The sequence below is a fragment of the Apis laboriosa genome, unplaced genomic scaffold (assembly GCF_014066325.1).
Source record: "Apis laboriosa isolate Shangri-la unplaced genomic scaffold, ASM1406632v1 scaffold74_cov149, whole genome shotgun sequence".
NCBI lineage: Eukaryota > Metazoa > Arthropoda > Insecta > Hymenoptera > Apidae > Apis > Apis laboriosa.
The window spans coordinates 756846-772057 of NW_025224330.1; the positions used below are offsets into that span (position 1 = coordinate 756846).

Consider the following 15212-nt stretch of genomic DNA (forward strand, 5'->3'; position numbering starts at 1 on the left):
CAGTCGACCGAGCCGAGCGGAGCCGAGCCGAGCCGAGCCGAGCCGAGCCGAGCCGAGCCGAGCCGTACGCTCGCGTCACGTCGGCTACATATTCTTTTTCCTCTTTTTTTCCCTTTTTTCTTCTCTCTCCCCGCCCCCCATATACTCTCCTCCCTCGCTGTCCAGAGCGGCGCATCCATCCCTTTCGACGGCACATACACGTATATACAGTGAGATAGGTATATACACGCGCGCGTGCGATCGACTGGCGCTCTCTCTTTTTTCCAGAGAGGGAGGAAGGGAGGGAGGGGATATCGGCAAAAGCGGGATCAAACGGATGATGGTGACAAAAAGAGAAAAAAATCTATCCCCTCCCTATCCTCTCGCTCGTCTCGACGAGTCTCGACGATTTGCACAGCGTTGAACTCGAGCGAGCGTTGGCGCGAGCGTAGATGCGATTCGTTATATATATATATATATATGTATGTGTGTGTATGTGCGTATACGTGTGTGCATTATATCGCAGCGCCACTCGAACGTGACCAAAGGCCGGAATTTCGTTAATTTCTTTTCCCGCCGCGCTGCCCGCAGAGGTGGCAATTAAAATCGCGTGAAAGGGCGGAAGGTATGCGTATAACGAGTATCCCGGGGTTTTACGATTCTCGTGGGGAGGGGGAAGGAGGAATTCGATCGTGAAAGGGGATGGCGTGTCACCCGCCACGCGGTGGTCTTCTGCGGTTTTTTGGAATTGGGGAGGGAGGGATAATGCGTCGTGGAAGGTGGAAATTAACTGGCGTTAATTCTGGTAATTCTTGAATTGGGGACGAGGATCGATTCTCCGAGGGTAGGTCGTAGATGTTTGGGAAGAATATCTTGAGATTAGGGATGAGGGGGAAGAAATTTCGCGTAATTTCTCGCGTAGAAGACGGATGTTCGATTTTGGATGGAGCATTTTACACTGAGCGCGTTTTACGTCATAATTAACCCTTCGACTTGTTTACACGTTGAAAGTTGGATTCGCGTATGATTCACTCGCGTGCGCGTTGCTCGCGCTCGTTGGAAATAGGCGGTTTGTTTAATGATTCCGTTTCATCGGAAGCATATTTTACGAGTAACGTACTACAGTCAAACAATATCATCATCTTTATTATCGTCTTTGTTGACTTTTCTAGTAAAATGAACGAGCCTTTGTGCAAATATCGAGTAGATCTCATCCCGGTGTCTTCATTATCCCGATTTCCGTTTCGATGAGAAATTATAATAACATTTCTAAAAAATATAATCTCATTGGAAATATATAAACGAGCCTCGTTGTAAACGCTCTCTAACAATCATGAGTTTCACGATAAAATTACCAAACCAATTATCATAACGAATAAAAAAAGAGAAAAAAAAAAAAAAAGAAAAGAAAAGAAAAGAAAAGAAAAAGAAAAAATAAAAATTGGAAATTACTTAAAAGGGTCAAAGGGTTAAAAATGAAACGATAAGATTATTAATCGAAATCTACGATCTTTTTCGGATAGTGGGAAAATTAAGGCACAAAGAAAAAAAAAAAAAAAAAAAAAAAAAAAGAAAAATCCAAAATATACTCACCACCGTTGCTCTTTAAATCGTCGGGCTGACGATGCAATTCCGGTTTACTCAACATCGATAGCGGATGAGCCGCTGTTGTGCCGGGTGCAGTGGCGGCCCCCGGCGTCAAGCCAAGGCTAAGAAGCGCGGCGGAGGCGGAAGTTGGCACCGGAAGTCCAGCAGCTGGTCCTAGTCCCGGAAGTCCGGGTAGCCCCGGATGAGCGCCCAGCGCCGTCCCCGGTGGCAGTTGTTGAGCATGCATTTGTTGCAACAATCTTGATATATCGGGTCTCTGTTGCTGCAACCCACGAAAAAACCGTAATTGTACCTTTTTATCCTTCCAATCCACGTTGTTGATCATCGAATTGATTAATTACACACAGGCGATTAAAATTAACATTTTTCGTGTATGCATACGCGTTTGCATTCAACGTAACAAACAAATTCGAATAAAAGTAATACCATATCCATAAGGCAAGCGCTCGAATGTATCTTTATCTCCCCATATATATATATATATATATATATATATATACTTTCTCGCGCGGTTTCCACCTAATGAAATGTCATCCTCATCCTGACGTCATACGTAGCAAGGGTTGAAAACGAATCCGTGCTCGAGTGCCCTTGCGGGCCGACCAGTGGCGGCGATCAGAGGGTCCCAAGAGCTACTCCATAAGAAGCGAACGAGAAACAGAGAGGGGACGGATACAGTGCGAGATAAAGTGCAAAAGAGAGCCAGNAGAGAGAGAGAGAGAGAAAGAATAGGATCCAACGAAAGCAGGACAGAGGCAGTGTGTAAGGGGAGAGAAATCCAGGGTAAGATCAAGAGGGGATAACAGAGGCCGGTAAACTCGTTACGTGCGCGAATCATGCTTATCGTGGATTTCACTTAGGTATTTAGGATCGGTGGAAAGAGAGAGAGAGAGAGAGAGAGAGAGAGAGAGAGAGAGAGAGAGAGAGAGACGGTGAAAAGGGACAAGGGGGGGAGAGGAAATAACACACGGTGGAACGTGGGGTCGTGGCCGCACCGACGAGGGTGGATTATGCGAAATAACCCCTCTCGGGCTACGCGCCGATTGTGTACGATAGTTATTTTCCTGGACTGTCGCTGAATGGGCCAAGAGAGAGACGAGGGGTCGCGGCTTTGCCGTGTGTATACAGCTCGTGCGGGTCTCTTCCCGCAGCACAGTTTACCCCCTAGGGACGTATTTGCGCCGCCCTGTGCACGTGTACCTACTCCACGGATGTAGCTCGCAATTTGCCTTGCGGCCACTCGACTTCCGGCGAGGGGCTTTTGACGCGCGCAACAACTTTTTTTTTCCTTCCCCCCTCCCTCTATGGTCCCTACTTTCTCTATGGCCGAGGCCCGTTCGACGAACGGAAAGGGGGCGATGGAGAGAGAGATCGCGAGGCGAGATGGTTGGAACGTTGGAGGAGGGGGTAACCACCATCTCGTCACTCGTCGACGTTCATTTTTCAGGGACGTATCGATTTTTCGGGGAACGAAACGAAACTCTTTTCGCGGTCGAGGGAATGATGTTTTTCATCGAGGGATAGGAAAATAGGGAATGATGTTTTTTTTTTTTTTCTTCTTTTTGAAAGAGGATTTTTGTTAAGGGATAAATAAGCTGGGATGTTTGTTTCTTCTAATTGTGTGGAAGTTGTGCGTATTTTTAACTGGGATAAAAATATCTATGATAGAAATGTTGAAATATTTAATACGTTTAAATATTGTAAAAATGTGGAGTTGAATAGAAATTTGGTTTTCCTCTTTTTTTTTTTTTTTTTTTTTTTTAGTTTTTCTATATATGTATATATGTATAAACATGTTTCAGGATGAATTAATTTTGCGCGAGTTGAACAGAGATTGAAAAAGTTTCTTTCCAAACGAATAATACGATCGTATTTACGAAAATACGAAATAACAATGGATTAATTTTTGATTCGATGGAAAGTTTGAACGAGTTCAACGAGTGTTACTATATACAAATCATAAAAAAATTGTTTCTTCGGTGAAAATATAAGAGAAAAATATTATCATGAAATAGGAATTGATACAAAAATCGTATAGATTAAGTAAATTTAATTTTTCGTAAATGTAAATTCTGTATTTATGACAAATACACTTGGAAACGAAATTAATATGAATATTATCGAAAATCCGTCCGTTGTGTTTCACATCTTTCCTATCAATTTTTAATAAACCATGAAACATTTTCGTGTATGTTCTTTCATTAATGCTGCGCATCATGATGTTTCGCGAATGGAAATTAGAAGATATACAAATCATAAATAAAATGGAAAAACAAAATAAAATAGAATCAAGTGTTAACCAAGAGTTAATTACGAAATATCGCACGCACTATTTCACAAATACGCGTTTATTTTTAAAAGAAAGAGAAGAAAGATCGCTAAATAATTTTATCCAAAGGTTTCAAAGATAACCTTTTCGCTTTATCTAAATTCAATTCGGATTCGAAAAACACTCGAATCACAGAAATACATTCGACACTTATACGTATAATAATATACGTTAAGGAGGGATTTCAAACGAGTCTACCAAAAATATAGCGCAGCGTTGGTCGCGAATAATCGACTCGTTTTCATTAACTCGCTCATTTGCCGCGTATTGCCGGAGAGGATTCACAGCCACTGAATCACCGTACAACTTTTCCACGCAATATAACGCTCGACCGATCCAAGAATATGATTTGCATAAATTACCATTTTTTTTTTTTTTTTTTTTTTTTTACCTCGAACGCCTACAGCAACGCGTGCATCACCATTACCATCGCGTCGCATCGTATATATAATCATTCCCGCCGCTTCATACACGACAAAACGTATCGATTACATCTCGACACCTCATCGATCGACGATCGTGACACAACACCGTGTCACCCGCCAAACACGAATAAAACGCCATTTATACCATTCTCTCCCTCTCCTTTTCCACGGGAAAAGAATGAAAAACGGGAGAGAGAGAGAGAGAGAGAGAAAAGCTCGAAAAGCGTAGTCGTGGTCATCGAACGAGCAATAATCGGGCGATGTTCAAAGCGGTACGAAGGGTGGGTCGAAAAACGCATCGACGGCAAGGTTATTTCCATCGGAAATCGCATTTTCGCCGAAGCAATTATTCCGTACCTTCGTTGCATGGAGAATAAAAAAAAAAAAAGAAGAAAAAAAAAAACAATCCGCGTAGCTTGTCCGCGATAAATACGCGGATACACAGAGAAAATCGTGCTCTCCCTCTCCACCCACGGTATTCAATTCGGTATTCGGTATAAGCAACGGAGGAGGAGGAGGAGGAGAGGAGGAGGAGCAGGTCGTCGTTCGTGCAGCGGCGGCAAACGAAACGTAATAGTCCTAAACGAGGTTTAACGCGGCGTGAATAATACGCGGAAAGGGAGGGTGGTAGCAGGGGTTGGCTGGCCCGAGGGGTGGATCGGCACCATAGCGCGTTGCCCGAGGTGCGACTCGTCCATACCTGTGCGTTTAAATACGTGTCAGGGAATATCCTGTGCGCCTGTACAAATGCACCCCCTTGGTTGGCGGCTAGGGTAGAGGGTTGGGATTGGGCTGGCTATGTCTCTCTCTCTCTTTCTCTCTATCTATCTATCTATCTCTCTGTGCGTGCACGAAAGCGTGCGATACGCGCGTGGTGGAAAGAAGAGGAGGAGGAGGAGGAGGAGGAGGAGGAGGAAGAGACAGATAGGACGCGATAGGGCGAAAGAGAGAGGCCCAATCAGGATGGAGGTGGAGAGGGGGAGAGGAGAGGCAGGGAGAATTGCGTTCCAACGTGCAGTGTTATTAAACGAAATATTGATTCAACCCCTGTTTACCGAGTAATACATATTCATGGGGGTTGGCGCTTATGTCTATTTGCCTCTGTCGTCCCTTCAGCCTTTAGCCCCTACTGCCGCTGTCTCATCCATACCATCTACGTATCTCTGTCCTACCTTAAAGCGTACGCCGCTTTTCCTCCCTGTCCCTTCTCTCTCTTTCTCACGTTCTTCTTCTCCTCGGATGGTTTATATCTCGCGGTTTCTCTCTCCGTTCATCGCCACTTCGTTTCCCCCTTCTTCGTTCCAAGCGTTTCAATCCTACGAGAGAATCTCGAAACGCGTCGCCTCCCTCCCTCCCTCCCTCCCTCCTTCCCTTCCTTCCTATATATCAGCATGCACGAAACGTATGTGCGAACGAGGAGTGCATGCACACGTGTAAACGCTGCCGGTTTCACCTTGTACTAGCCACTAGCCGGCGCTCAGTGCACGCGCTGATTATGTCCCCGCATGCCAGTGACGCGTATTACGCAACTGCAGATTGCGGTTTGTGTCATGACCTCGATCAGACGATTTGTAGCGGTCGGGCATGTGCGCTCGTTAAATCGAGGACGGGCCGAACTGATTTTGCGTTTGCAACGGATTTCGTCCCTCTTTTATCTTTTTTTCTTCCTTTTAATCGAAATAGATCGATCTTCATCAATAGCCAAATGATCAATAAGCCAGAATGAAATGTTCAAACAGCAATTCGTTGTAATTTTTCGCCTTGTCAATGATACGATAAAAATTTTACGATCTACCGATTCGTAGCTAAATATATTATTACGTAACCGATAGACAAATACAGCAAAGAACTTGGGAGAAACTTCGTCGAATATTCGTTCGATGAAAAAAAAAAAAAAAGAAAAAAACAATTATCTTTCAAATATTCGAAATCTTTCAAATGTTCGAAACGAACATCTACGGAGAATAACAAAGTTCAATTAACTCATTTGATACTCCAATATACTATAATTCAACGTATAATTCAACGAAAAGAAGAAGAGATAAAAAAAAGAGACGAAATCGCAACCACAATCCCGCTTCCAAATTTGTCTAATGCAAGCCATCGCGCATAAATTACCACGCGTTTCAGAAATTTCGGCTCGACTCCCGTGCTTTTCAACACGCGGCGCGACGCGCGTGCGGAAAGAATAATTCAAGCGTGGCCGGAGGGAGGAGGAGGAGGAGGGAGGGTGGCGGCGAGGGCCGTGCATTCGTTTAGGCCATCGGAATTATTCTAGTCGTGCACGCGAGAACCGAGTCGGAACTCAATTATACGTGCCGCGACGGCCGAATGCCAATTTCGCATTCGTCGACCCCGCTGCTATCATCGTGTACGCGCCGCGTATGAGTATGAGAAAAACGTTTCCCACCGGAAGTCTGTCGTACACGAGTCGCTCCCTGCGATTAAAGGACGCGCCACTCCCTCCGCCTCCTCTAATACCGTGCATACTTACGGCCGGTCATAAAAGTCGATGTGCTATCGGGGATGTATTATTACTTAGGAAATTCTAATTCCCTCCCCCCTCCTTTTTTTGTTTTTAACCATTAGAACCACTTAGATGTAGGTAATGTAATCGTAATCGTAATCTTAATGGTTGAATAAACATGATAATTTTTTTTCGAGTAATAAAATTAATGTTGCGTTTGGAGAAACGTCGTTTCTCAATTTTATAAATTATGAGGAGAAGAAAATGTTACTTAAGTTCTGGCGTTAAGAATAGATTGTCAAATTTGTAATTTATGTCGATTAATATACGGTTTTTTTCGGGATCGTATGTGTGACGAGTATTAAAACATGTCGATTTTATTATCCATTTTCTCACGGATCTCGATGTATATTAGTAATTTTTTCTATGCTTCTTGTTTCATTTAGTGCATTTTATAGTACATACTTTTCTATTTATTTTAATCTCTTTTCCACCTGCTTCGTTCAAACGGTGCAATCCATTATACTTATATATCAAGAAAATTTTACAATAAAATTGTTATTGAATTTAATAACGCAACTTTGCACTTGATATTCACTTGATACGTAAAAACGCGCATAAAGATTTTTCTGGCCGATTATAAGTAACATTACACGCACCCGATTTTAGATTATTATGTAAATTAAATCGAGATCAAAGAAGGGATGCTGATGTCGAGGAAAAAACTTCTTTTTTTTTTTTAAGTAAAAGCTGACGTTCGGCCATAAGATAATGGACACATAAAAATGATTCACCCGACTTAACGACCTTAAATTACCTGCTCGCCGAATAAACGGCCGGTCGCGTGTCCTGTATTTTGTATTAGGTTTTTGCGTGTGTACACCCCTTTCCCTCCTCGGTCACCAAAATATAACGGAAATTCTAAGTGTGGAACATGCGATACCTCGCTTCGAAGGTGAGGAAAGTATATCAGGGTATAAGTGGGGGGCGGGAAAGAAAGGTGAGCGGGGTATGAGGTCCGGTTGAAATGGCCATTTTGTATGCATAGATTAAAGGTTATTAACTCCATCGTTGGGATGAAGATGTGTGCGCAGAGGTGAATTTATATCAGTTTAATATACTTTTTTACCGAGTCAACGATCCAGCGGATATATAATGTATATAATCAACGTTGTGTTGAACGAAGTAAAATGTGTCATTTCGGGTAAAGTGCATGTAATTCGAAGAATAACCTTCACCCTTGTGATCAACATCGATCGATTGGAACTCACATTTTATGATCGATGATCGATGAAAAAAATAAAACTAATTCCATTTACGTGATCCTAAAATTTTTTAATATTTATCCAAATTAATATGATGAAATAACAACTTGAATCGCAATAAGGCATATATATATACGTATATTCAAAATTTATATTCAAAAGAAAATCTTCGATGAGAGTAATTTATCAATGTACGTTTCCTGATGATTTTACGAATTTTTCTCGCGGTAAAAAAATTGACCACCGCGTCGATAAAATTCTTCGAACACGTTTCACGTTGTATATATTCGAGAAATGGCGGTTTCGATCGTCGAACGATTGCCATAACCTTTTCCACGACGGAGACGCGTAATTTCACGATGCACCTGTTGCGATATTCCGACGTGTAACGCAGCAATCGAGCAACCCGCTCTCGTTCCTCGGAAAATTAGTCAATTACGGAGCATGATGCGCACTTACCCCAATTATGGAGTTCAGCTCCGTCATCGTGACCTGTTTCGCCCTATCAACAGCGGTCGCCACTTGCTGCTGATGCTCCTGAGACAGAAAGGGCAGGATCTGTCCGATGATCGCGTTCAGTCTCTTCGATATTTCGGCCTGCAACCATACAATTGTTCTCCAGTGAACACGATGAATAATTTTTTTCCCCCTCTCCTTTTCTTTTTTAACTTGGCATCACACAGTGGACGCGTGAGAAAACGTAACAAAGGATGCACAGAGGATGGAAGGAAGATTTTTATTTCGCGGGTTGTTCGCGTGCTTTCCAACCGAGAGAAATATTTTTGGCCCTATATCTCTTTTCCTTCATCGGCGAACGAAGCCATTCGATCACTTTGACACTTTTATCCGTGGACAATCGTTTTATTTAGGGGAGGAAAAATTTCGAGGATTTTTTGGATTTGCTCCTATATAAGGGAGGATATTTTTTCGCCGATAAACCGCCTTTTTCTCCGACGTAAGGGGAGAAGGGACGATTCTTGGAAAACTTGGAATGATAGGAAAGGATATAGAGGGGGAGGGGGGATTCAGGTTGCGCGGTTGGAAAGTTTGATAAATACTTGGTTAATTTCGAGGTAAAATCACGTTCGAGATTTTATATGAATAGTTTTATTCAGCCGGCTAGGTCATTAATCCTTGCGGTTAAGCAATACTGGATATTTTATATCGACTGGTTGATACTCGATAAGCTACTTTCGAAAGCCGCCTATAATTTGAATTTGTATTTTCATATTTTCGTGACCGATCGTTTATTCCTATGTACGTAATTAATTTCTATTTATTTGAATTTAAATTAATTCCTATTAATTTTAGTCCCGAATAAATTTCATTTATTTCTATTAACGATGCGTTTCGCCGAAGCGAATAACGTTTTTTTCCTCGAGTGAAAAAAAAAAAAAAAAAAAAAAAAAAAAAAAAAAAAAAAAAAAAAAAAAAAAAAAAGAAAAGAAAAAGAGAAAAAAACGAAGAAACGATCGTCAAAAATTTCCAACGTATTATTATTATATTATTATTATTATTATTGTTGTTGTTATTCGTGCCGCTCGTTTCATTCCTTCGATGATTCAATATACGCGTCTTTCAATATTCGCACGTGTAATAAATTTGTCGAAAGGCAAGTGTCCCTTCCCCCCTCCCCACCGTTCCGTTGTACGAAAATTGGAATTCATCGGAATCCGTTTTTCGTCGTCACGTGTCAACGTGATATATTTTCAAAACGATATTTTCAACGTCGGGCGTCAACGTCAACGTCTCTCCTCTTCAACGTGTCAAGCGCGCGGAATGCGAGCTCGCGATCACCCGTCGAACTCGCGTATATTTCTAGAGCGCGGGCGGGCCTCTATTTTCGTCGCGGGAAGCTCGCAAAAGGCGGCGGCCACCGCGGAAATAAGCGTCGCGTATTCCACACGCAAGGTGGATGATTAACGAGACGGGTATAAAAGGTTCGCGTCACGGCTCGGTTTCGCCGGTTTAACGAGCCGATCCGATGCGATTTCCGCCCCCCTTTTTCGCATAGTTTTATTTAAGGGAGGAAAAATTTCGAGGATTTTTTGGATTTGGATTTCCTGAAAGGGAGGATATTTTTTCGCCGATAAACCTTTTTCTCCGACGAATCATTGCATAGGCCGGATAAAATGTGGGGGCGAAGACGGTATTTATTTTTTTTTTTTTTTTTGCTATTTATTTATTTGTTAAAAGTTAAGTTAAGTTCCAATCAAATTTCTAATATTAATCTTTTCCAGATTTCGAAATATGCAAAGGAATAAAAGTGTTAAGGATTATTGTAAGGGGATTGTACGCAGTGCCGACAGTGTGAAAAGTTGGATAATAAGTTAAGATAATAAGTTAATAAAAGTTTTTATTTCGTCTCGTCGGAAGAAGATTGATCGTCGTTGAAGGATTATCAAGAAATAATTCTGCAATGTAAAATTCCGTGTTATCTTTTTGCAATTGTTTATCGTTAAACCTATCTATCCTATTTAGTGAATCTCGATGATCAAATTTCGTATCTTCAATTTTGATACAATGTATAAATAATATCTTAAGACTTTCGAACTTGACGATAAGTTGAGTAAAAATGATAAATTCTAATAAGTCGTAATAGATAACGAATTAAATTAAGGTTATTAAGAAGTGTAAAGGAAAAAAATAATTTATCTGTTTGCAGATAGATCGGCAAATCTCTATAAGCCTCATTGATTATCAAGCTTTTCGATCAAGCCTTGTATTTTAATCTCTTGTGCGACACAAATATTTTTCTAATAAATCTGGATCGACATCGAGTTAAACGATATTAATTAATAAATACAAAACGTATTTTTCCTCCAATTCCTTCAATTAATATTTTTGATTCATAAAGAAACGTTAAAAATCGTAATGCTTTCGTTCCAAGCATCGTATTCAATAAAAAGAAAAAATTATAGAAAAAGAAATACACACGAATCAAATTCATCGAACGCGCAAAACGTCCCCCCCCTCTCGAGATGGTCAGTCGACAAAGTGAATCGAAAATGGCATATCGTTGGCCGTGCGTCGCGGAGTCATCACGCGGAGGCAAATGTTTATTCGGCCGTGTACGTGGGACAAACTTATATCCCTCTTTAATGACTCGGGTAAACACGCGACGTTAACCGATGCGGGGCCTCGAAGAGAGCGAATGGATGGCAAAGGCTTGTCGCCAAACAGAGAAGGAAAAAGAATACAACGAACGGTTTGCGTGTTAATTTCCCGTGGTGAGACAATGTTGTCGCGTGTTGAGAGAGACGACCACGATGAAGAAACTTTGCGAAAGGGAGCAGTAGTGAAATTTACCTGTTTGTGCATCTCCACGTTTAGCCCGTACGACATCTCGTAGTACTGCAACAGAGAGAATGTGAATCAGTCGATCGTTCGGCGTAAATGAATAAAATAGGAAAAATAGGGGAAGGAAAAAAGGAAACGAGAAAAGTCGCGCAATATTTTTAAGGAACGAGGGCGAGGAACTTGATGGAGAGAGAGAAAATAAAAGAAAAAAGGAGGAAACGAGAGGAAAAGTGAGTTGAATAAATTAGTGAGTGGGAGATTTAGTTTTTAATTTTTTAAAATTTCAACTTTAAATACGGATACACGGAGCGTATATGGTATCTCTTCGTTCTAACTCGAATGCAATGTTTTTTCGCTGTATCCATGAGATTATGTCAAATTAGTAATTATAATGATAATCCAAATTTATGTACGCGCAGAATACGTGCATCTTGCAAATAAGGGATGGGAAATTTAATATATGGATAACTTTTATAACTCTGCTCAGGATTAATTATATTTTGTAATGATACTGAACTCTGAAATCTGTCGAGCACGCGAATGGGTTTAAGGAGAAAAGTGTAAGGTAATAGAGATAGTAAAGTAAAAAAAGTGAGTTTTTCAAGATTTATTTTCGAGAGTTACGAGAGTTGGATTTAATGTAAATTAAGCGTCATGCGTTAGACGGGGGTCCGTTATTTCAAAAAATATGCACTTTCATTACGTACAATGTCATTATACAATCGTTTCGTCATTTTGATGCTTTTAGTAGAAATAACAGGCGGTAATAGGTTGCATAACGTCCCAGCGCTATGTTTTCCCGATGATAAAGGAAAATTCATAATATTGCAGAAACACATCAAAAAAAAAAAAACGAAAGAAGAAAGATAAAAATTCAACTGCTTTACGTCCACATAATATTCTCTCATTTTCTTCGTTTATAATTACTTTTTCGAAGCGATGACAATAATTAACTTTCACATAATATCCACGGTTATACACACAATTGTAATATTACTAAAATAGAAAGAATACACAAGAATCTTTCACGGAATTGCAAAACGTTGAATTTCTATTACACCGTCAAAATTACTACGAAAAGAAAAAAAAGAAAAAAAAAAATTCAACAACAATTAGAAACGAGAAAATAAGAGGAACGATATCCAAAAATTTAAAGCTAGATAATATAAAATAAAAATTGATCTCGCCTTTAATCTCGCTTAAAGATAATAAAGAAAATTACACGCTCCCGAAAAAAAACCTTTCGCGATCATTGCGCGTCGTTTAAAACGGAAACGAGGCTCGACGAAAATAATAATATCGCGTCGGGTCCGCTGCGTTACGACATCGAGGGGAACTCCTAGAATTCCCGATGCGAAGTGTCTTTCATCGGCTATCAACGGCGGTCGTTAGCGGGGCCGCGATGAGGCGGTCATAATTACGGTAAACGAGCATTTTACCGAAGAGACCGTTTTGTAGCGTCATTACTTAACAGTCAACTCCGAAGTCTCACCGGCGCGCGGTCATTTAGCATCGTGTCCATACGGTGGCCGCAGCGGCCACTCTCTTCAGTGCCGGCAATTTAACATCATTTGCCAGATTCGTCCGCGTCTTCCTTCGTTGTTACTTTTTTCCCTCTCTCTCTCTCTTCATCTCTCCTATTTTTCTTTCTCCCCTTTCACTTCCTCTCGATCGAGAAAAGGAGAAAGAGAGAGAGAAAGAGAGAAACATCGCTTGGCCACCACCTGTCCCTCATCACCGCCTCCCTCCTCGCGTCATTAACATCCCCGGCTACCATTAATCTCGAGAACGAGCACGGCGTTCAACTATATCCTCCCTCTCCTCTCCTCTCGGTATGCGGCTCTGCACTTTCCGCGGTAACGCGTTATTAATTATCGTTAATCGCGATAAACTTAATCGAGTCTAGCCGAGTACACTCCAGAGAGAGGGCACGAGCGACGGTTGTATATATATATATATATATACGATTTTGCGCGAGGGAGCGAATTGGAGCAGGAGGGAAAGAGAGAGACAGGGCTAGGGGCGCAGAAAGTGAATAAGACAGGAGTAGGGGATTGAAACGAGACAGGCGCGCGAGCGCGCGCGTGAGAGAGAGAGAGAGAAGAGGAGGAGGAACGAAGGGGGTGGCAGAACGCGTACAACACGCTCGAGAGCCAGGTACAGGTTCTTAATTTTACGGGCCATTAGCCTCGTAATTACACGGGCGAATTAATTGCGTCGTAAGTAAGTTATTCCACCCGAGGGAGAAGGGGGTTGAAGCGAGCCACCGATGGAAAGGAAGGAGCGGGTAATAGAGGGTTGAGAAGAGGCGGGTGAGGAAAGGAGAGAGAGAGAGAGAGAGGAAGAGAGGAAGAGAGGACACACAGGAGGAGCAGCAGAGGTTGTTAAGATCAACTGCAGCAAGCAGCGGGAACCGGCAGCGACGACGATCAGCACACCAGCCATCCCAGCCCTTAGTAGTAGCGCACTCTCTGGACCAACTTCCGCGACTCATTATGGCTTGCACAACAAATTAACGTGACGGGCCTCGACCCCTGGTACACCGGCGTCCTTAACGTGGCGCTTGTTAATGAACTCGACAAAGAGAACGAGAAAAAAGCACGCGATCTCTCCTCCCCGATTCGCCTCCTCCCCCCCCTCGTTTCCTTATCTCCCCCTCGCCAATCCTCCCCTCTCTTTCTAATCTCTTCCTCTCCATCTCTGTCGTCGGCTCCGCCTTGCCACCGACACCCCACCGAGACGTAACCCTGTACACTGTCGTTTAAGCGAGTTAACAAGCGATCTTTTGTCGGAGGCCTGGCCCTTTTTTTCTTCTTCTTTTTTTACCGCCTCCGGTATTATTGCTCCTCTGTGCAAGAGAAAGAGAGAGGGTGGTCTTGTTGAGGAGGGGATCTAAGGGGGAGGTGCGATTCGGATCGACAGATTTTTCATCGAAATCGAACGTGGCGAGAGATGAAGCGTTCAAATCGAACATTGAAAAAAATTACACGCGAATCTATATGGTATATTATCGTGATTTTTATCGGGATGCAAAATCTATAAACGATTATTTATGAATTTCTAATTTTTATTTTTTTTTTTCAAGCTAAACTCTGGACGTGCTCATTTTTTTTTTTTCTTTTTTTTTTTTTTCACAAAGGCAAGGACGGCGCAAACATAACGATAAAAGCGTCAGTTTTCACTTGCGTTTCGAAACGCTAGACAGGAAATTTTAACTAAAGAGGTCAATATAATAACATCGACTATAAAACCGTCAAACATAAACCTCGAAATTCAGAAAACGTTCCTCCGTTACGGCGAAACGAAATGAAACGAGCGATAAAAAGAGAAATTTCACGGTGCTAATACCTGTACAGTTATCGTAAGCGAAACGATGAAACCAACACTTGGCTGGAAATATTTACGAGGACGTTCATAGAAGCCGGTATTCGTTAGCGTGGAACAATGCGTTTAGTGCATGTTACACGCAATAATAACGTCCCGGGGGCAACGAAATCTACATTCCACGGTAACAGAAATTATGAGGCAGAACGTGTCTTGGTATACCTCGCCGAGTAACAAACGTGGCTCGTGTCGATAAATCTCCGTGGAGTTCTCTCTCTCTCTCTCTCTTTCTGCCCCCTCCCCCTCCCCGAGCCGACTTCCTCCACGCCCGTGTTGGCTCGTTCGCTTGATTAATCGTGTTTAAACTAGTCGCCTCCGCGCCAATTAAGTCTGTACAACGGCCCGTGCAACAGCGGCAAGAAAGGGGAGACGAGGGAGATACTCCCTCTTATCCGAGTGTCCGAGGGAAAAACAGGACCCGAGGAGGAACGCCATATCGAGCCGTGAGTAAGGGA

General features: G+C 42.2%; 1 protein-coding gene across 4 annotated transcripts in view; it reads right to left on the bottom strand.

The window, feature by feature from the left end:
- LOC122719377 (protein groucho-like) overlaps positions 1-15212 on the bottom strand; it is a 61861-nt gene that overhangs the window by 16491 nt on the left and 30158 nt on the right. For all 4 annotated transcript variants that reach the window (XM_043945106.1, XM_043945108.1, XM_043945109.1 and 1 more), the window contains 3 exons: positions 11383-11427; positions 8533-8670; positions 1573-1849 (listed from right to left, as the gene is read on the bottom strand). In XM_043945106.1, coding sequence (XP_043801041.1) covers positions 1573-1849; positions 8533-8670; positions 11383-11427 — 460 coding nt within the window. The remainder of the gene's footprint in view (positions 1-1572; positions 1850-8532; positions 8671-11382; positions 11428-15212) is intronic.